The sequence below is a fragment of the Theobroma umbraticum genome, unplaced genomic scaffold (genome assembly GCF_002168275.2).
Source record: "Theobroma umbraticum cultivar Fairchild unplaced genomic scaffold, ASM216827v3 scaffold_239.1, whole genome shotgun sequence".
NCBI lineage: Eukaryota > Viridiplantae > Streptophyta > Magnoliopsida > Malvales > Malvaceae > Theobroma > Theobroma umbraticum.
The window spans coordinates 1,732,060-1,755,361 of NW_018397273.1; the positions used below are offsets into that span (position 1 = coordinate 1,732,060).

The 23,302-nt window shown below is 34.2% G+C and overlaps 1 protein-coding gene and 1 pseudogene across 2 annotated transcripts; both read left to right on the top strand.

The window, feature by feature from the left end:
• Positions 1-1,935: 1,935 nt before the first annotated feature.
• On the top strand, positions 1,936-18,755 carry APG5 (autophagy protein Apg5 family). Its single transcript, XM_021442292.1, has 8 exons — positions 1,936-2,760; positions 2,844-2,968; positions 3,098-3,164; positions 3,445-3,534; positions 5,026-5,113; positions 13,686-13,820; positions 17,720-17,848; positions 18,068-18,755. Exons 1-8 carry the CDS (start codon positions 2,638-2,640, stop codon positions 18,403-18,405), a joined length of 1,095 nt encoding a protein of 364 aa, XP_021297967.1. The 5' UTR covers positions 1,936-2,637; the 3' UTR covers positions 18,406-18,755.
• Positions 18,756-18,838: 83 nt separating this feature from the next.
• LOC110426950 (putative glutathione S-transferase parC) lies at positions 18,839-20,436 on the top strand (annotated as a pseudogene). Its single transcript, XR_016351983.1, has 2 exons — positions 18,839-19,731; positions 19,828-20,436. The product of XR_016351983.1 is annotated as a putative glutathione S-transferase parC (transcript).
• The last annotated feature ends 2,866 nt before the right edge of the window (positions 20,437-23,302 follow it).

A 23,302-nucleotide genomic window follows, 5' to 3' on the forward strand; every position in this document is an offset into this window, starting at 1 on the left:
TCGTTGAAACTGCCATGATTGTGGGATCCGGTGGAGCAAAGCTCTCGAATGTTATTACGTGAAAATGGGTCCACGGGTGATTACGATTCTTACCTACTCGAGAGCCTTGTGAGTTTTGGATGCATACTCTTTTGCATGGTGGAGAGTTGAGATTTCTTTGCAGCTCCCTTGGTTTGAATAAAAGCTTTCAGTGCTTATTTGACGAACTTGAGATGTTTTACGTGGCGGTACACTTGATTTATTTACATGCCACATATTTTGGAAGCGTGCATATTTTATATTATTATTCATATTTGTATGGCAAGCAATGTTTTTGATATTTGAACTCGGTTTTGTAACATTGTTTCGGCATCGTTTTGCCAAGTGAAATATTGTATTATGATTTACGTCATTATTTTAACAAAGCACAAATATCTTACTTATGATTTGGTATTTTAAGAATGTGATTTGATATTCCAGTCTTAATATTCAACTTATCTACCTTATGCTTGTTTCCCATCTACGTCTTGCTCATGGAGCCGATGATCACTGAGTCTGTGAGAATCACCCCTCCATATTTCCCTTTTGTAGATAGTGATCATCCTAGTGTGCACTCATTGGCAATTTCAGTCCACTGCGGATAGGTAAAGGCATCTCGTAGCATTTTATTCTGAGTCGCTCCGCTGTTAGAGGTCGAGTCATCATAATGTAAATTATTATGAAATTAGACAATTGTGTCAATGCAAGTGTACATTTAGAGATGATAATTTTTTATGTATTATCTTTTACGATTATATGAAATAAAGGTTTATTCAATTTATAAAGATCATTGTTCAATTCTCTCTACAAAGCGTGTCATGGATTGAAATGATTTTATAGATTGATGGTATGAATATGAGGTAACGACTAATGTTTTAAGAAATGCTTGTTCGAGACTTGGCAGGTTCTCCAGCGAGACTTGGACACCGGTAGCGATTGAGCAGCGGTCGTTACAATTCTTACAAGTCCCAAACATTAGTGTATATGATATCAAGGGGTACTTTGTTGACTAAGGTAGAGTTATTGAAAGGAAGTTTGTGAATTTTATTGCGGGAACATGCATCATAGGAAGAAAATGTCTTGATAGCAAAATAAGGTCAGAAAAAACAATTGATTATTAGTTGCAAGGCCTAAGATGAAAGGTGTTTAAGGTTTTGATGCCATGTAAAAAAGTCCATATTGAGTCTTAAAAGTGCAAGTGCAAAAGGCTTTATTAATGGTTTGCTGAGCATTCTATTCCTTGATCTTAAAGCAATTTTTAGCTAAATAACTTATTTTCTCACAAAACTGATAGACAATTATGAGAGTTGCATGAGTAGAATTCTTGGTAAAACTAGTAGTTCAAGAGTTAAACCTATTATACTAACTAGGTTGAGGTTTCTTTGATCTTGCAAGAGAGAAAGATGGTGCCTTGGCAACAAAATGAGCAAAAGGAATGATCATTTCAAAAAATGATGCTTGCTTTTTATGGACATCTTCGTAGGTTGTAAACTTATTTGGTAGTTCTTCAAAAAAGATAAAAATTCTCAAGCCTTAATGTCAGTTGTAATTTTTTTTTTGAAATTGAGGCAATGCCATTCAAAGCATGAATGATAAGTTCTCTTTCATTAACAAGAAAACTAACAAATGCAAGTTTGTCAACTAAACTTCTTAGATTTTAGAAGTATTTTGAGATAGATACAGATCTCTCTAACTTTATGAACTTCTCTATTAGATCCATCATTCTTGCTATAAATTTATTAACATAGAGTTGGTGAATTTTGTTTCAAGCTTCAAAAAAAGTTTTAGTAGAAGCAAAAAATGTGACTACACTCTAAAGGGCTGTGTTTAGCATAGGCTATTGGCTATTGGCTATTGGCTATTGGAAGATTGATTTACAAATGGATAGTTTACTTGTTGTCCAGCCATTAATTCCTCTAGAGGTCGTCCATGTTTCAATTCTGATTTAATTAAGTTGTATCGGATAAGTTTACAACCAAATGTTTATATTGCTTAAGAGAGTTACAATGCAAGTGAAATACACGGGACTCAATCTAACGCCATTACCTTTTACGCATCCTCTTCTAAACGCCGCCGGCGCCGGTGGCATTGCCGCTGGCGCCCTCTTTCTTTTCTTCCTTTCCCTCTCTCTCTCTCTCTCTCTCTTTTCATTTTCACGAAATCTTCTCTCACTCAGTCTGCTGTCCCACCGGCCTGGTCTTGCCGGCGATCTCCTCCTCCTTTTATTCGACGTCGACGCCACTTTAGTTTGACAGCGGCCTCCTCCTCCTCCCTCTTTTTCCTTTCTCTTGTTTGACTTTCTCCTTCCGAACCTTTAATGAAAATCTTCTAAGAGATTATTTACTTGTGGATTTGAAGGGATTTACATTTCTTATCTCAACACTATCTTGGAAAATTCACAGTATTTGATTGATTCGCGGATTTATAGCGATTTGCGTATCTTAAAAGGAAGAGGAATCCGTGTCAGCTGAGTGATGCTCTCGTCGTTTTCTTCACGAGAGGTTTAACCAAACACGCCTGCTGAGCTTTCAAAACGACGTTGTTTTGCTTCGGATTGGTTCGGGAAATCGTTAATTGTTTAAAATTAAATAATCCAACATATCCCATTGGGTCGGCTTAATGCGAAAGGCGCTACAGAAGAGAATGGAAGCGCAGAAGTATGTATGGGAGGGGGCGATTCCTCTTCAGATCCATCTACACGAATCCCAAGTGACCACCCTGCCTCCTCCTCCTCCTGCCCTGGTCCGCTACTTTATATATATATTTCTATTATTGTTGATTATTGCCCGCTGCTTTGCTAATTCTAATCATGGAATTTCTGTCAGATCTTAGCTCCTCGAATCGGCTATCTGCCGCTGTTAGTTCCTTTGATAAAGCCTCATTTTCGTAGCACACTTCCTCCTGGTGTTGATACCATTTGGTTTGAATACAGGGGCCTTCCTCTCAAATGGTTCTGATTTCTCAAAACTTGCTAAGATTTTTGTTTTTAAGGGTTTAATTTTTCAAAAATATTATGAACATCCTTTTTTCAAACCAGAAGCCAAAACCAACCACCCAACGGAGGCTTCTTTTGTTGCAGGTACATACCAACTGGAGTTCTTTTTGATCTTCTATGTGCGGAGCCTGAAAGGCCTTGGAATATCACTGTATATCCCCCTTACTATTACTATTAATGTCATTTAAATTCTAGGTGCCTGCAAGTGTTTTATTCAACTACAATGTGGTATCATAGTTTCTACTAAATAGAAGGATTATTAAATTACATTGATAGATGATTTGAACCACCCTACCCCAACTCAATGAAATTAAAAAGGGTAGGATTTATTAAATTAGAATTTTTGCTGGATAAAGGTTTTTACGTTTAGTTGCTTCTTACTTTTATCCCATTATTTATCAGGTTGAAGGCAACTTTTGATCTGCCTGCAGGTGCATTTTAGAGGATATCCTGGAAATGTATTGATACCCTGTGATGGTGAAGATTCTGTGAAGTGGAGCTTTATAAACTCATTAAAAGAGGTTAGTACAGATGTCTTGAAATTGATTTACTGGTTTCTTAAGCAATTAACTGTTACTAATTATTAAAAGGTTAACAATTCTACTTGGTACTAAGGCTGGTGCATATGCAGAAGCTTTTACATTTGAGGTTTACTTTGATTTGCTAAACTGTGTTGGCATTGGATTTGTTCGACATTTCCAGCAGGAACTTTTACTATACTAAATAACTAATTCAAAATAGTTTTTCTTGTGCTTTCAACAATATGAACTGTTTTGCAATCTTATTGCCCCATTAGTTTATGCAGTGCTTATATTATGAATGTCAATGAGGGAAGGTTAAAGCTATTAACAGTTGTTTTAACTGCTCCCCTCCACTAAACCTGTACACCTTCTTTGCTCTCTTTCAATATGTACTTTTTCTCTTTTGCTTTTTGTTGATTATTCTGTCTTCATCTTTAATTTGAAATTTATTGCTAATCAAAATAGGGAGGAGAAAAAAAGAACCGTTGTATAAACTTCTAGCCTTGGTGCTTTGTCATCATTTTTTCCTTAATTTCCATTTAAAACCCTTGATGTCTTGGAAGGTTGTTTCAAAGCTAACTATGGTCTTTCCATGCTGTTAGAGGATTTTAACATATCCAATCAAGGTCTCTAGTTGTTTTTGGTATTGTAGCCTGTACCCATATACAAGGATTGTTGAAACTGTGTGGTTTCTCCCTTAGTTATTTCAATAAGTAGAATGAACCATTTAGGGGCTGTTTGGGAGCGCGGCTAGTGTGGTGGGGAGGGACTGCCCAAATAGGGCCCAGTGCCATTTGTGGGGGCCAATGCGTGGGGAGCCTTTCCCCTCTACACTGGTGTGCTTCCCAACGGACTCTTAGTCAAAAAATTGATATCCTCCTCTGTTAACCTCAGAGCCCTAGTAGACTGCAAATTCTTGTTGTTGATAATTCATGGCCTTTTGGGCACGTATTGTCCTCTGGAAATTATATGTTCATAGATGACACAGGTTGGACAGGAAGAAGTTTACCTGATTTGAAGTGTTTTTATTGTTGGAGATAAGAAATGAGTAGCTCAAGGGGCATCTTTTCAGTATACACATAAAAAAGTTATTTCTAAATACTATTACAACTTACAGTTCATGTGTTCTTGTCATTTAATGCTGTAATGTTTTGCTAGCTAACCAGCTGATAGGATTCTGGAAGAGCTCATTCTATCAGATTTTGAGATTCTATAGCTTTGGCTCTTTCTTTTCTATTATTTTTTTAATCCTAAAAAATACAAGAGAATGTAAATGAAAATACCTTAAATGCTGGATGCTGGTGTCTTTCAATACACTTTTCTTTTTCTTTCATATGTCTATGTTGGAGTTCTTGCATATGCATAGCCAGTTCGTTGCGTTTATGTTGTCCTCTCAGCTCTGTCCTTATTTGAAACGAAGTTTCAATTAAATTGGATAATTACAAAATGTTTCCTCTCTGCTTATCTGTAAAAGTTTTGTTATGGCTACAGGCGGCATATATAATCAATGGAAATTGCAAGAATGTGATGAACATGTCTCAGTCTGATCAGCTGGAGCTTTGGCATTCTGTCATGAATGGTATGTACGCTCATTGATAAGGATCAAGACTAGTGTTTTGTTTTTGGTTACTTTATCCTTTTTTATAAGCATTTTCAATTACATCAGTTGTAATGTAATTTGGTGTGCCCATTTTTAGTCTATGGTTGAAGAAAAATGTTGACATAGCACAGAACATCTTAGTGTTATCCTGAGAAGATATCTTTCTTTTAGGATGTGAAAGAGCAGTTTACTACTTTGATTACTTTAAGTAGCTTGTTCTGGCCTGTTGAGTAATTCATGCTCAATTGACTTCCTACCAAGGTCATCACTCAATTATAATATCATGGAAGCGGGGTCCTAGGGGATTGACTGTGTGCATTCTAGTTCTAACACTTTACTCAAATTGCGGCTTTCAAAAATTGAATGTGTGCAAACATTTGGTCAGCGTTAGGCTTTTGAATTGGCGAATACTTTAGCCCATAAATGCACCTACCTTGCCTATTGTTATGTTAGGCATAGTGTCAAAGGTTACACTTTATTAATGTTTATATGTGTGCAAAATGAGTAAATGTAAGTTAAGGGTAGTTTTGTCTGTGTCAAAATGTATAACATTGTTAGTAGATTGTTTTTCTTGAGTATCATGATCAAAAGGCATAGAAGAATTATTAACATGTTGAGTAGATGATGAAGGATCACAAGATGAATGTAACAAACTGTCATGAGGAATAGGACAAGTGGAATTAAATTTGTGAGGAGAAAAAGAAATATCAGAAGTAGGATTTGTCGAAGAAAAGAATTGAATGTAATCTGATGAGTTATGTGCGGAATCATGGCCTTGAAGGGGAAATATATGTTAAAAAAAAATGACATCCCTTGAGACAAAAATAGTGTGAGAGTTCAAATCATACCACTTGTAACCTTTGACTCTTACAGGATAGCCAATCATAATTCATTTTCTAGCCTATGATCAAATTTCTATCGTTGATGAGAAAGTGTGGAAGCAAAATATAGAGAACCAAAACCTTTAAAATGAGAATACTTGGGTTCCTTGCTGAACAGTAATTCATAATGAGGCCAATTTTTCAGAATAGAAGGTATTCTGTTTATGGTATGTGCTGTTACTGGAACAGAATCCCCCAAAATTTTAATGGCAATGAAGCTTGGAACATTAAAGACCTAGCTGCTGCAAGTGTTGATTTTTCCTTTCTACAACACCTACGCATGATAATTGATGTATTATACCTTTAGAAGTGTAAAATTGATCAAATTGAATTTAGGTCCATTGTTTGACCTGATCAGATTGATATTATAGTTGAATTGTGTTTTTATCAGATTACAGAAGGAACTATAGTCTTGACATCTGATTGTGCCTTCATCAAATAAATCCATGTAAATCTTGAGTAGTCATCAACTGTAGTTAAAAATATTGTTGACCATGGATAGTAGAAATTGAATATGGTTCCCTTATGTCCATGTGTAACAATCCAAATGACTTAACTGTTCTTTGAGTGTGAATTTGTTTTTCCAACGGGCATATCTGGCATTCATTGTTTTCTATAACAGAAACAGAAGGATAAATCCTTGGAATCTGTTTTATTATAGCTAAGGGGGCATGTCCTAACTTTATGCCAAACATCAAAGTTCTTAATAGCAAAATTACAAAAGTTAGAAGAAAGTTTTGAAGAAATTGGTAAAAACTGCTTGGAGGCAATTTGGTCAACATATTTCATAGTTTGTTCAGGAACAATTTGGACTCGATTACTGGATTCCAGCTTTCTTTGTTGATCAAGAGAACTAGATTCCAGCTTTCTTTGTAAGAAATAAATTCCAGCTTCCATCTTAGCAAGACTAATCACAATCCATGAGCTAATTTCTTCAATTATACGGTGGGAATCAGTAAAAATGATACAATTTTGTTTATTTTTTGTAAGTTTACTAATAGACACTAAATTGAATTTAAATGAAGGGTGGCACATTTTCCAAGGTTAGGGAAGGTGTCACTTTAACTATCCCTATGTGTTTTAATAAGGCCTTAGCTTTGTTAGGCATTTGAGCAAAGACATCATGAACTGGTTTTGCATATGTTAAGAATTTCAAAGAGCAGGTTATAAGGTCTGATGCATCAATATCAATGATCCAAGAATGTGATTTATAACGGAAGCAATCATTTTTGTTGAGCTGTTTAACATTGCCTTTTGATCGTTACAACTAATGGAATTAGAAATCATGCCAACAATTGGAGAGTTGACCAGTGAAGCTTTTGGTTGCTGAGTATTTGATGCAGAAGGGTTTTCATTAAAACTTGTCCCATGCTCATTAATAATTTCCATGAGTTTTTGAACTTGATTCCTAGTTAATGATAACTGAGACATGGCACTGATAGTGGTATCCTCATCCTGATCTACTTGTGAGGTATTAACAACACTGTTCACAGGGGTAATAGGCTTTCTAGGATTATTTTTCCCTTTCGTAAACTTGAAATCAGGGAGGACACGTCAGCCTATAACTCTTATCCTCTGTATGTCTAGTTTTCCCATAATGGTTACATATCAAATCATTTTTATTCCTTTTCTTGCCATCAACATAGCTAGCCATGGCAAAAGCTTGAATGAGAGGCTATGATTGTAGATACACAAATTCCTTTGTGATTCTTCTCTCAAGATCAGATTATAAGCCTCATCAAGTGAAGGAAAGGGCATGATCTTCACAATTTGTGACCTCAAGGCAGCATAACGATCATTAAGACCATTCAAGAATTTGAAGACAATATCCTTTTGGTATTGTTTAATGTATTCTTGGAAGTAATCTTGATTGCACCTGCCATAGTAGCAATTGTTGGTCCCAAAAGGAGTGCTAGAGGAGGGTAAATAGCACTTAAAAAACCTTTTGAATGATTTTGAAATGGAAGGTTTAAAACTTGTTAAGGTTAAAAGGCACCAAGTAAAGAGAAAGTTAAGAGAAGTGGACAAAACATAATATTTAGTGGTTTGGTCCACCTAACCTATATTCATTACCTTGATCTTTCTAATCAAGGGTTGAAACCTAACTTCCTTAAACTAGTGGAATTAATAGCTTTCACCAAGCTTTTACAAGGTAAGCTTCTAACTCAAGCTCTAAACCCTTATAACAATCCTTAAGCTTTTCTAAACATAGTAAACCCCTTAGAGTGCCTCTAAGTAAACAAGAAAGAGAAAAGATAAAGTACAATTGATCACCTAGCCGATCTAAGATGTACAAAGTTAAGTTCAAAACATTTTTACAAAGGAGTGAAGCACATTTGAAAAGAGAACTTTCTATCCCTTCTTGGCTCTAATCTTGCTCTCAGATGATTCTCTCCTGATTTTTGACCATTGGAAACTCTTTAATACTTGGAGGATAGTTTCTAGTTGTTGGAAACAGTTTTAGGTCAGAAATAGCCGTTGTTTTGTCTTCTAGCGGCTTCTTTTAGCTCTTTAACCAATTAAAGGTGAGTGTTAACTAGTTAAAGCCTCTTTGTTTGGTAGTCTACTTCATAGCATTAACTAGTTAGAGTTGACTTTAACTGATTAAAAAGTTTTTGTTTTCAGACTTCTTCAACTATCATTTTTCACCAGCCTTCTTCTAATAAGTTAGTCTTCTCTTTTAACTAATTGAAGCTTTTATCCTTTCAACCTTAATTGATTAAAATGGGTTTCAACCAATTAAAAATTCTTTGAACTTGAAACTCTTTATTTGACGCCCGTTAATAGTCAACATCACTTTGAATTTGATTTTTGGCACTTTTTGGTGTATCCAGTCTGAACTTTGACCAATTAACTCCATTGGTTAATCAGTTAACATGCTTCTAGTTTTGAATCCAGCACCCTCTTAATTAGTTAAGCCTCGTGGCAACAGATTCAAATTTTTTTGTTTAGTTTTGATGTAGCGCCAATGCTGTCTTAACTAATTAAGGCTTCTTGTTAACCAATTAAAACTAATCTGTCTCCATTGAGCTCTATCTTCTTTTCATGTTTAATCGATTAACTGATCTTGTAATTGAGTAAGCTTTTTGACTTGCTTTCAAACAACAAATAAGTTAAAGAATTTAAGTTTTCTCTTACACGCATTATAATATAATTAGACACAAATGAATGGGAATATTTTGTTATCATAGAAAAATACCTAAAGTCAATATTCTCTCTCTTATTTTTGATGATGTCAAAACACTATTAACTTAAAAGTATAATGTATATGTTTATATTTTGTTATATTTTATATCTATGTGCAGGTGAGGGATTACTCCCCCTTAATATGTGTACAAAAAACAATTTCAAGATTTTCCTTTAAACTTTAAATTAGACTTTAATGAATGAGAAATCATAAGCACTCATACAATTAAGTTATACAAGCTTATATATATAGTTGAATAAGATCAAGAGTCAAGCTTGTAACTATGTAAGAACAAATGTATGAGAGTTAAATCATTTCAAGAACATGTCAAGGATCACTTAAATAATGTTCAAGCAAATTTGATCATTTTATCATAACAAAAACTATAATAATTTTAAAGCTAACAACAATGAAGCATAGGTTTAAAATTTTTAAGTTTTCCTTAGATCTTAGATCCCATTAAGTTTTGTGAAATATTCACCTACAGATCGTGTTCCTTGTGATATATTGTACAATGAAAATCGCAAGTTACATACCTTAGCATCACCTGGTTGGGAGAATCTCCTCTTCAAGGTATCCCAAATCAATGATGCTGTGTTCATATAGAAAATTGTCGAGGCTATGGGAGGGGAAATGGATTCCATCAGCCAAGCAACAATTAAATTCTTGTATCTTGTCCTTGGCACATAAAGATCATCACTAACTCTCGCTCTCATATGGTTTAATCAATGAAACCAAATTTGTTCCTGATTGATAAAGCCAATTGAAAGGATCATCTCCAAGAAATTTAATTGGTTGAGGTTAATTTTGTGGATTGATGACCACCGATCCATGATGATCAGAGTGATATAGAAAGAAAGGTGATAATGGATCTTCAAGAGGTGAGAGAATTGTTTTTGAGGTTGAGGAATTCACCATTGAAAGTTTCTTGAATCAATTGTAGGTAATAATTTGGAGTTTGTATGAAGCGACTCCCAAAAACACTCCTAACAATCTAAACTCTGTAGTTTTTCCTGTGAACATTGCTTGCTTCTTGGATTTCCAGCTAACAAGTGACTCCCAAAAATACTAAAAACACTATCACAGGCCTTCTAGTATCCTTACAACCTAGTGAATCACTATTTGTGACTATTGTCAAAGGTGGAGCAGATGTGGATGGTGGTGATATGCCATGTCTTGATGCATTTTTAAGTTACCTTAAACCCTTGTATGCAGCTTGTAAATGGTTGGTAGTTGGTCTATCCATAAATTGTGACAACACTTGAACCAAGTAAGTGATGTTTGGTCTGGAAAAATAAGATAAATTAACTTATGAACTAGTTGCCTTTTTATGGTGCAACATGTTAAAAATAGAATTGTCATCATCCATAACCAATTTGTGATTATAATCAATAGGGTGTTGAGATTAGTTTAGCCCTTAAGAAATTATACTCCAATATATTAAGTGTGTATTTTCTTTGACACACAAAAATGCCTTTACTTGATCTTGCAATCTCTAGGGCTAGGAAGTATTTTATTACCCCTAGGTCCTTAAGTTTGAATTTTGTCTTCAAAATCCTCTCATTATCTAAGTCGACTAAAGCCCTTCAACTTGCACAGTTTTATGCCTTATTGAGCAAGATGAGCTTTACTGATATACATGCTCCTCTTGAATAGGATTATTAATGTTTATACCTATGCAAAATGAGTAAATGTAAGTTAAGAGTAGTTTTGTGCATAAATAGAATGAAATAAGGGTAGTTTTGCAATTAGGTTATAAAAGGAATCTTATTAGTTAATTTCTTCTTCTTTGACTTTTCTTTTGGCATTTTTGGATTTGATGAATGCTCATCTAATATAAGCATTCCTTGTAATTACAGTAGGCATAATTGAGTTTAATCCAAATCTTGCTCAATTCAATTTCCAAATCTTGTTTCTGCAATATCATTTTCACACACTTTATGCTCAATATAAACTAATGTTTTGTTGAAGTCACATTTTTTTAATAGAATGTGCTTACACATGTTCAATTTTGTGAATGCTGATTTATTAAGAAAATAAGTATTCACAAATTTCACATAGATGTGATCTACATAAACAATTTATGACTTGTGGCTTTTCTGTAAAAGTTAAAATCAGATTTGGGATCAGTTTTTGTATGCAAGGAGCAAGAGAAAGGAGTTTAAAAAAAAAAAAATTCAAGGCTGATCTTGTAATATTTAGGTCTTTTTATCATTCAAGTGTTATGATGGCTTGAACTGGAGTCCCATTTCTAAGGGAGTAAAAAAAAGAGAATTGTGAGAAATGGTCAACCTTAGAAGGCCATTTCAAAAATAGCCCCCCAACTAAAGTTAATTATTTTTACTCAATTTTAATCATGATTTGACAAAAATATCCTTGAAGCCATTTTAGACAAATTATACCATTTTTCACAATTTTTCCTCTCGATTTCTCTCTCCTGCATTTGTCTGCTGCACTACCGATTTCTCTCTTGCCATCTAGCTTTCTCTAATTAAACCGATTTTTCTCTCTTGGATTCATCCGTTGTGCTTTTAATTTCTTTCTCCCAGCATCCATGTCTCTAGTTTTACCTTCGTCGCCATTTTTCTTTATCTATTTCTTCCTATATCACTGTCGATCTACAGATCAAAAAGTAGAGATGACATCCATGTATGTTTTTTAGTTTATTAGTTTACATGCATAGAAACCTAAAGTTGATGGGTTGAAGTTATCAGTAAAATTTGTAAATTAGAACACTAAGAGTTGCTACATGTCATGTTTGAATGTAACAACTCTAATGCACTTGATGTATAACAACTCTATTATACATGGCATGGTTTAAATATGATGTGTAATTTAATCTTTATCTTTGTATTTTGTTAGGGTTTAAACCCTTGGAGTTAAACATCTTAAATATAACGTGTAACAACATAGCATGTAACTTGGTCTTTCTCTTTATATTTCATTAGGACATTAATTCTTAAAGTTAAAACACTTTAACCATGATGTGTAACAATTTTTTTTTTCAACATGATGTGAATTTGGTCTTTATTTTTGTATTTCACTAGGACATAAACTCCTAATGTTAAACACCTCAAGCATGGCGTGTAACAACTTTTTTTCAGCGTGGCGTATAATAACTTTTTGTTTTCAACATGCTGTGTAACTTGATTTCTATGTTTGTATTTTGTTAGGACATAAACTATTGGAGTTAAGCACTTAAACATGGCATGTAACAATTTTTTTTTTCAACATGGAGTGTAACTTGGTCTCTATTTGTGTATTTCACTTGGAAATAAACTCTTCGAGTTAAACACCTTAAACATGGTGTGTAACAATTTTTTTTCAACACATGTGCTTGAATATGAAGAGGTTTCATTGGTATTTTCTCCAAAAATCTTTTCTCTTTGCTAAAAACAGTTAAAATTAAAAAAGAGAGTTATTTTTAAAAACACGTATGAAGGTCACAAAAAAATCATACCTTAAAAAAACTCTTTTCTTAAAAAATATTGCCAATGAAACTGAATAGACTTTGATTACATAAAGAAGAGTACTATTTTTTTGAAAGATGTAAATTGGAGTACTTAATATAGCATAATAACCTTAAGAAGAATAACTAAATAATTCTATATTTGCTTGAAACTATGGCCCAAATCTTCAACTTCTTTAGTTTTGTTTTGTTGCTTTCTAGGATCTCTCAACTCTTTCAGATTGGGATTATTACCCTATCTTATCTAGAGATGTGAGTTCATACTCCCTACATCCGAATGAAACTCCATGAGATATAGAAAAATGTTATGACTTATCTATTAATATTTAAAATTTTTGTAGCACTTGTTGAGCTTTACTGCTTGTCATAACTTCTTATATGATTTTTATTTTGTTAACCCAACTGTTAGATTTCATGCTCTCTATATATAGATCTTGCATATAAAACTTCAAACGAATTAAAAACACTGCTATTTTTTGACAATATAAAAATTTCAACTGTTAAATATGTATTGTGAACTAGAGTATTCTCAATTGATGTGATATAAATGTCAGATTGACTTTAAAATTTATGTGTATGATAAGCATCAAGATATTGTCAAGTTCAACGGTTGGTTTTTTAAAATATTATTACTACAAAAAGTTATAAAAGGGTGTAAATAACTTGACCCCTCATATATATAGTTATATGCATGTGTGTGCATGGAATATCGAAAAAGCAAGAGTTTTGGTGTTCACATGATAAGCATGGTATGATTTTGGGATATCTCAAAAGACAAAGTTGGACATTCAATTTGGGATGGAGGGGTAATATGTTTGAATCGTAGAAGAAAGCTCTAAGGCGTTGTTGATGAGATATGTTGTATTTTCCTCTGGCCCTGCAGAACATGTTCAAGTTGATTGTCCAGCAATAGAAAAATGCCTGTTTAAATTCTTTAGGTATAATTTCTTTCATTCGCCCCCATCAATCCCAAACACCATCCAAAATTTAAAGTCATTAGATTGGTTTTGGCAGGTAATTTGGAAGCCTACCTACGGGTCTCGTCTAAGCTTAAACTTGCAACAATTGAGGATGAGTATACAAGTTTGTGTTCATCAAAATCTCAACAAGGCTCTGGAGAAACAGATTTTACTGGACAAGTCAAGACAGGTTTGCAAATTTTTTATTTCAATCAAGTTAGGAATTAGCAAGTAACGTCCTCAACTTAGGAATTAGCCATAAATGTGGAACACGTAAATTCCTTTGGTTTGGGATAACTGGAGAAATTTTATCCAAATTAAAGCGTGATTGACATGCTAGGTGTACAAAAAATGAAAATACTTGAGAATAATCTGAAATTTCAATTAAAATTCTCCATTATAAATAACCAAATACTCAAATATCCAAAATGCCAATTTCTTTTGGCCAAGAAATTCCGATCTCTTAATATCTCAATCCAAGCCTTCTAGAAACTAAAGTAACATAGGTATTTATAAGCTAAACACTAATAAGAGGTAAAGCACAATATCTAACGCTTAAAGCCTTAATACTTGGAAAACAAGCAAAATTCCAATTAATATAAAGCCTAAATGATTTGAAATAGCCAACATACGTGTTAAACTTACCATTAAACCCAAAAAATAAAATAAAGTCTTGGATAGTTTAATCCTTCAACTAGCTTCTTTTCATCCTACATCACAGGGCCAAAGTAGGTGAGCTGGAACAAATTCAACTAAACAAAGTGAATCAAAATCAATCTGAAAATGAAACTGCAGGTAATGAGCAAAGTACCCATATGAAATGACTTATTGAAATGCTTTATCTTCTTTGTGAAAGAATTTGTATGGGCTAAATTGATAAATAAACCATTGTAATCTTTCAAAAATCGAGATAAGCTCTTATTTTCTTATTGGGTCTAATTGAGCCCCTGTAGTATTATTTTTCTATTGGACTTTCAATTAAATGTGAATTGTTTGTTTCCATTATCTTTGCAACATTAGCATCTATGTGGAGCATACGTGACAATAACAAATTTGATGTTGACTTGGTGCTTAGGTGGAATTGATGTGGCAAAGAAATCAATATTTTTTTTTTGTTTGGATAATTAAGCTTAATATTATTTTAATACATTAAAAAAATAATTTAAGAAATTTTTTTATAAATATACATAAAAATAATAATTGAATAGTTTTTTTAAAAATGAAATAGAATTAATCTTACGAAATTTGAAGTAATGAAAAAAGTAAATTTCACTTTTTAATTTGAATAATTTTAGATATAATATATATATATATATATATTTTCAAATCCTTTATTTTTCTTTCGATTTTCTCTCCTCATCTTTCCTCCAGTGTCTTTTTGCAATAAATCTAGTGGAGATCTTGGAGAAGGATGTCGAATGTGATCAACTAACTCAATGCCAGAGTGCCTTTTGGCCACAAAGGTGCCAAAATTGCACTTGGAAACCATTTTTGGTGCAAAAATCCTTGTTGGATCTAGGTTCTTGTGCAATTTCCAGCACCGAAAGTTGTTGATCTAGTACTAGACTTGTTTTGATGTTTTTTGATAGTGGAAATGATGCATGGCCTGGCATTTGGGAGCTGTTTCTTGTGTCAGCTTCTAGGTTCAATATTATTGGGCCTTGATCTAGCTTTTGGCAGCCCACTTGGCCATAGGATGGCTAGATCTGGTGCCTGGAAGTGTTGATTTTCAAATTCAGCCATGACAGGTCAGTAGACAATGGGAAAGGGAAGAGAGAAAAAAAAGGGAAAAAAGAAAAAGAAGGATAAATTAAATAAATGTTTATATGTATATTAAAGTGATCTCTCTTTCTAGATGGCACAATATGAAGTTGAGTATTGCTCATTATTTTTTCAAGATTGAGCTTTATGTCCACAATTTTGTCCTATTACAAAATCAAGGATTTCTTGGTGGCTTACTTGAGTTCTCTTTATCAAATGACTTGATAGCAAGCCATATCTGATTGTTGTTTTATTTGAAGGTTTATTGGTTTGGAATTGCAAAATTATGGGTTTGGGGAGGAAAAACCATTTTTCATGTATGGCTAGATTTGTAGTTCAGGATTTTTTTTTTTTTGGGAAATTTTTTCTTTTTGATTTCAGCTTGAATTCTTCATAGGTTGGGATAATGCGGATATAAATTTCTCACACACATTTGTGCAATGTGAGTCCATGTAACATAAATCCTAATTGGTTAACCATTTTCCCTTTCTTCCTCTTTCCTTTTGTGCAAAGTCGAACCAACCTTCTCTCTTTGTAAATGCCTTTCTCATTCATCCATCTATTGCTTTGCTTCCTCTGCTCTCTTCATTTCTCTAACGACATTTTTGGGGTCTCCATAATTGCTTACCCAATTTCAAAATCCTTTCAAGATTGATCTATATGTCCACAATTTTGCGCTATTTTCACCATTGGACAGTATTACAAAATCAACCATTTCTAGGTAGCTTACTCAAGTTTTGTCTTCTATCAAAAGATTTGATTAGCAAGCCATGTCTGATTGTTGTTTTATTTAAAGGTTTATTGGTTTGGAAATTGCAAAATTATGGGTTTGAGGAGGAAAAAGTTTTAAGATGGCTAGTTATGTTACGTGGGACTTTTTTTGTTCTTTTTGATTTCAGCTTGAACATAGGGTGAGATTATGTTGATGTAAATTTCTCCAACCATTTTTCACTCTATGCTGCCAATCTCACCAATGGTAAAAGGGTAGAAAAAGTAGTAAAAAAAATTAAGAAAAGAGAACGAAATTCTTTTCCAGATCAGAGGAAGAAAGATAAAAAAAATACTAGTAGTTTTGTTTTCCATGTCACTAATTTTTCATTCTAAAATTCCAACTAAACAAAATTAAATTATTTAATTCTCCACATGACATTTTTCCTCTTGTAAATATTGCCACCTGCTTGCTACCAATGCCATAAAACAGCAGTTAGTGTTATGTTTTATCTATTGGACTCCATTTCATCTATATTCAAATTTAAAGGTTACAATTAGAATGGAATAGGAAGTTATGGCCTTAATTATTATTTACAGCAAAGATAGAGAGCTTATCTGCAATAGCGTTAGTCATTTGGGTACTATACTAATTAATGTAGCTTAGAGTCAAATGTTAATTAATTTTTAAATAATATTGACTGAATCGATTATGTATGTTTTATAAGCTTTTTTAACAGTTTTTCATTGAAATTATTATGTTTAGCGGTCTCCAAATTAGTAGCCAAACAATATGAAAAATGTAAATCATTAATCTGAAGATTATCAGAATATTCTTAACACTTTAAATAGAAGGAAAATAAATAATAAATAATATTAAACTCAAACCTGTAGATACTTAAATCAAGTGTCAATCACATCTATTGTAGTTTGAATAAGTTGAAAACCAGCCTTTATCAAATAAAGACCTTAAATATTCTTGTCTCTTGAAATTTAGTCTTGAATTTTCTTGACATCTTTTTTATCTGCGTCAGTTATCTCCCTATTTTTAATATGTTTCTATTTTTAATATTATTAATTTGTTGACAGTCTGCCAACCCTTACCAGTAACAAATATAAATAGCCAATCAAAGTAGCTATGTCTTACCAAAAATAATAGAAAAAAAACCAATCAGATTCAATCATCCATAATGTTTGATTAAACTTGTCATTTAATGGCAGAACCGTACTGAGTTCTATCACATATTGTTGAGCAACTTATTCTTATATATCCATCTGAAATATATAATTTTCAATATATATATATATATATATATCCATCTGAAATAGAAAATCACAGTCATTGACAATCATGATTCGTGAACTTGCACATTTTAAACTCATGTACCTAGTCATGCATACACTAATCAATGCGAGCATGTGCATCTTAACCAGTTTATATGTATACATAGCTGCAATATCATTCTATTTATTTGCTCACAGGAAATTGATGCAGGTTCCATCTTTATCTGTTTAGATCAATTTCCATCTTTACCTGTTTAGATGTTATTTTTGGAATAATTCTTTTTTTGTCCTTTTCTTATATTTATTTATTTATTATTGTTGGTGAGGTCTTGTTAGGCAGAGTTCCAGTTAGATTATATGTCTGGGGCCTAAGTGAGGATTTTGATGATTTGGAAGATATTTCTCAAGTTGATAGTTGGGAGAAGATCTCTTACGTAAATCGACCTGTTGAGATCCACAAAGAAGGTAAGCAATGCCTCTTTTGAGATTAATGCTTCCCTACAAAGTCAAAGTCTGCATGATGGGCCAGTTGGAAATGAAGGCTGTGCATGTGGAGAAGCGAATTTGGATGCTCATATGAAGCGTTTATTTCCAACTTGATTTGTATTAAGCTACACCAATAATTTTTGATAATGTTGGAAATCTGCCTATCTTTGTGCTACATGTATTCCTCTTTCTGTGCAGGTAAATGCTTCACATTACATGATGCTATGAAAAATCTTCTGCCAGAATTTTTTTCTGACGAATCCTTAAGTGACTCAAAATTAGCTGGAGTAGATTTTGAGGATGTGCAGAAAATTCCCTCAGAAGATGTGAGCAGTAATAAAGTTGTGGAAGACCGGGGACAAAATGCATATGAACACCGAGAGGCTTGCTACATTTCCAGTAGTGCTGAAATCAAGCTCATCCGTATTCAAGGTATTGAACCAAAGTTAGAGATACCCTTTTCTTGGCTGGTGAACAACTTATTAAATCCGGACCATTTTCTCCACATCTGTGTCTGTGTCAAAGTTCCACAGTGAAATTCCTGATGAGGGGATATATATGCGAGTTCTTTTTCCCCTTTGTGACGGGGAGCTGTATAGGATTGTTCAGAACATTTACATTGTGAAGAAATTTACATCTCTGTTTTAGCAAGCAAACGATGGGGGCTGTTACTTTAAGAAGAGTAGTTTAATTTTCATTTTGTAACTGGCATAAGGGCAGTCCTTTTCTCATGTTTTGTTTAGTCAGGACGGCAAAGCATGGTTATCACAATTAGACCGAATAATGATCACCGAACGATTTGAGTCGTTGAATCAATGGTTCAATAGTCGGTTGAAGAATATTTAAAGATTTATAAATAAATTGTGTAAAATACGGATATTTTTGAGTTATAGTGTCAATGTGAATAATTCTGAGTTAAAGCACGAGCAATCAAATTGAAAAGTTGACCCGTCACTATTCTGACCACCTCCAGGCAGCAGTACGAAAATTGCTGCAAAGTAAACCGGAACATACACAGGTAATGTTACCGTTGCAGGCAAGTTGAAGTAGGTTTAAATGTCAGTGGAAGTGTGGCACTTACGGTAGCAAGCTGGGCGTGTGCTGGCAGCTATAAAGTTGCATCTGGATGCTTATGCCTCCGGGTCAGGTTTTTGTATGTTTTGTTGTTATAATGGCTAATTCTGTCTACTTTGGAAGTTTAACTCTTAGAGCAAAATATATTAACTGTCTTGTCATATCATATGATCAGTTTAGGATTTTTCTTGCTAATGGCTATCGTCCAATGTACTGAAAGACAAACCTTGTGACCATATGCAGCACATACAGCTTTCACTACATAAAACCAATGGCAATGCAAAATAGTGAAATGATAATCACTAGGAGCTAGCATTTTCTGGAGGGGCATACCAAGAAAACTTTTTTGGAAGAGCAAAACTTGGATAAGCTCGTCATTGAGGGAAGCCTCTACTCTATAAATTTGACAAATTTTACACATTTCTCTACTCCAAAATAAGGAGAATAGAGACGCCTAGTCATACTAAGGAGATGCCAAGGGAAGAGCTTGTTATTCTCGACTGCTGGGTTAGCCCATTTTGCATGAGGGTGAAGATAGCACTAGCCGAGAAAGGCCTAGAATATGAAGCCAGAGAGGAGGACTTGTTCGGGGCAAGAGCGATTTGTTGTTCAACTCAAACCCCGTCTACAAGAAAGTTCCGGTGTTGCTGCACCAAGCCAAACCGTTATGTGAGTCAACTATCATTGTTAACTACATTGACGAGACCTGGCCTTCACCTCCGCTGCTCCCACCTTGTTCATATGGGCGAGCTCAGGCACGCTTTTGGGCTGACTTTATTGACAAAAAGGTAGATAACTTCTTTACGTGGCTTAGTATTTATGATGATTGATTAAAACTAAAAACACAACATTAACTTCTAGCAAGTTTACTTCTTGTACGTCAGGTATTTGATGCAGGCTGTAATATATGGAGAAGCAAAGGGGAGGCACCAGAGGAAGCTAAAAGGGAGGTCATAGGGATTTTGAAGCAGCTAGAGGAAGCCTTAGGGGAGAAGGCTTTCTTCGGTGGTAATACATTTGGATTTGTGGACATCATAGCAGTCCCTCTAACAAGCTGGTTCTACGCCATTGAGAAGTTTGGGAACTTTAAGGTGGAGGATGAGTGCCCCAAATTCTCAGCTTGGATGAAGAGGTGCATGCAAAGAGAGACTGTTGCCAAAGTTCTTCCAGACCCCGAAAAGGTCTATGAATTTCTCATCATGTTTAGGAAGATGCAGGGCATCGACTAAAGGAATGCATTCACCCACGCCCTCTTACTCTTCCCTCATCTTGCTGCAGTTCGGACACCCTTTCTTCCCTCTCATAAGTCATAAGGAGGAGAAAAATAAATTAGGGGAAGCAATAATTGTCTTTTGATTTGCTTTTATCTTGGGAAAGTATAAATAAACTTCATTGATTAAAATGACAAGGCCAGGCGATGGTAAGTGAGGCGGTAGCGGTGCCCTCTGGAATTGCTACGAGAAGCGATTCACACTCATTCTGATGCCTTTCAGCCACAAATAGTAGCATATAAATATATATACTTTTAATCAAAGCAAAAGGCAAATTTAGACCAAAATAGAAACAAAAGCCCATCCCAAACCACAACAAATTTATGCTTCAATCGAGGTAAAAGTAAAAATTATTTTATCATATAAGCAAAAATTAAAATATCTTGAACTAATTTAAATATCATAAAACAAGAGTTTTCATGTTTACAATTGTTATTTACTTTATTCTAGGGTGAGTTGTATAAAAGTAAATAAAAAAAATCATAACTACTGTTTTCTCATCTGTTATATCTACAATTGCAAAACTCACGACAAAACAAAAAATGTGACTACGATCGAAATTTAGATCTCTACTCACCATTACTCAAGGACTGCTCTTGGTCCCCATCCTCACATGTTAATCTCCATGGGGACGAGAATTTCCTTGCTAACTTCTTGGATATAATCGGTACAAAACCAAAAAATATTATTTAGATTTTAAGGTCATGCATGTGTCATGTGTTGAGATTTCAACCCAACTCCATGTGATCTTAAACTTTGAAAATCGAGTATAAGGGATCCTCAAAACCCACAAAACAACGAAAGCAAAAGAGAGAAAGGAAGAAAATATAGCTTTAGAGAAATGGAAGTGTTATTTCTCAACTTGTGTGTTACAAATGAAGTGCGGGGTATTGGTAAGCTAATAGCATCCCTCATTTAGATAGAATATATAAAGATAAAAATAATAGTAAAGAATTTAATTTAAGGAGATAATATCCAAATTAAATTTTAATATAATCTAATCAAATTTATATTTAAATTTAGATATATATTAGTAAATCTAAGAATTCAAATTAAATTAAACACTTCTAGAGGTGTGCAGACATTTTTACCTATAGTATGTAAGCTAGGTTTTTTGTCTGGCCTAGTGGGTTGTCTAGCTTGCTTGATGGACCCAAGTGGGTTTGAATTCTTGGGTCGTGACTTTCTCCCAACGATGTCTATGTGCACTGTTATGTCACGGTCGTCCTTTTGCATGTCTTTGCCGCGAATGATCTTATTTTTGTGCACTTTTGACTTGTGCCAACTTCTTTGGAATGCGTTGTCTCCTTGGCATTTATTATGGACTAATCTGCCACTCTTTTGATCTCTTGGTCTCACTAGTGCTTGGCTGGTCTTAATGATTCCACGCCCATGTCTTGGGCCTCCTGACACTTATTAATCTCTCTCAGATCATATGACATTCCGCTATTGTTTGTTGCTTTAAGCCCCAATGCGTAAACGACATTAATGTTAAACATGAAATGTCTACAATGCCTTTGGTTTTTATTTTCACCCATTTCTTTTTTCTGAAGCGAACATAGTTCCCTGGGCCCCTTTGGGTGCACTAAATCAAACTCCTCAAAGGAGGATCGGGGCTACCTCGTGGTCAGGGAGCACTAGATCATGGTGTTTTAGATTCGTCGGATTTAACACTCTTCGGCCAAATTCAACTGCAGGGTAGTTGATTGACGGAAGGGTTATTTTCTTTAAAAATTATAACTTGGAAATTTTTAAAATTATTGAAGAGCAAAATTGTCTTTTTAATAGTGCCACATCTCAAATTAATGGAAATATTAACGGTTGACTAACAATTAGACTTATGTGTCCAGTGAAAGATATTCATTTTGGGTAGACTGTTTATTTTGAAAGTTGATGGATTTGCATATAATTATGATCAAAGGTTGAGGGGGTTTGTGTAGTTTACCCTATTATTTAAGTTTTATGTTTTTCTATGTGTGTGTCACGACCCAAACCCAGGGATCTGTGACCAGTGCACGAGCCTTGTAGGCTGAGCTCGCGAGACTTGAGCAAGCCTTAGAATTTCAAAACATATTTACATTGCCAAGGATTTCCAATCTCATATATTCACATAATATTAAAGTCAAATACATAAATATTTCATTAACACATAGTTCATACACAATACTTACTAAATTTCTCATAAAGCCATGCATTGGTCATCATAGCAGGTTCGTATCATACAACTCTTATACAAATATAAATGACAACATCATGCCTACACAAGTCCCGAATACCAATGCCACTAACGGAAGCTAACATAATTCGGACTTATGAGAGTGGACTTATTGGATAGGGAACCTACCGGATGTCAAAAGAATCTATCAAAGGCAAAGTCGGCCACTTTGTAACAACCTCTTCCCTCGATCATTACCAGCGTTCGAGACTTGCGAGTGAACCGCCAAATCCGGAACAAGCCTTTGTTAAGCCTTTAGACAATTTAAACACCATGGTTCACTTAAACCAAATAATCACAATATTTAAAACATGGCATCTAGATACTAATAACCAGGTTTGATAACTCCACACAATTTCAACATAATATGTAGTAATCATTACATAACCTTAAGTTTTAGCAAATACATTTCCAATAAACTATTAATCATTATAAGCCTGACTATTTGACACAACCTGACCTCTAGGTAGCGCAACGACTTAGAGTGAAAGTCTAAGAGATGCCATTACCTAGGTTGCAGTCAACCTCAAGGTGCTGAACAATGCACTTGAACTGATTACTTATTTGCAAAAGGAAATAAGGGGGGTGAGTCTCACAGACTCAGTGATCATCAACCCCGTGAGTAGGGCGTAGATGAGAAACAAGTTAAAGGCAAAAGATTTGAATATTAAAACTATAAGAATATATGTAAACAATTTAACTCAAAAGGGAGGTTTGTGCCTTATATGTAAAATAAGTAAATTAATGCAAAATAGTCATTTAAATCAAATGTCAAACCAATTCATGCAAAGATTTCTGCCGTCAAAATTAGTCAACAATTGACTTAAAGCAATTTAATATTGTCACGCATGCTCCAGTAAAATCTAACATTAA

Bases quoted from the DNA above. Each gene is read 5' to 3' on its own strand.
- APG5 (XM_021442292.1), top strand. From the start codon at position 2,638: ATGCGAAAGGCGCTACAGAAGAGAATGGAAGCGCAGAAGTATGTATGG. The intron at 2,969-3,097 runs GTTCTGATTTCT...CTTTTGTTGCAG, and splicing joins AGGGGCCTTCCTCTCAAATG to GTACATACCAACTGGAGTTC. The intron at 3,165-3,444 runs GTATATCCCCCT...ATCTGCCTGCAG, and splicing joins AAAGGCCTTGGAATATCACT to GTGCATTTTAGAGGATATCC.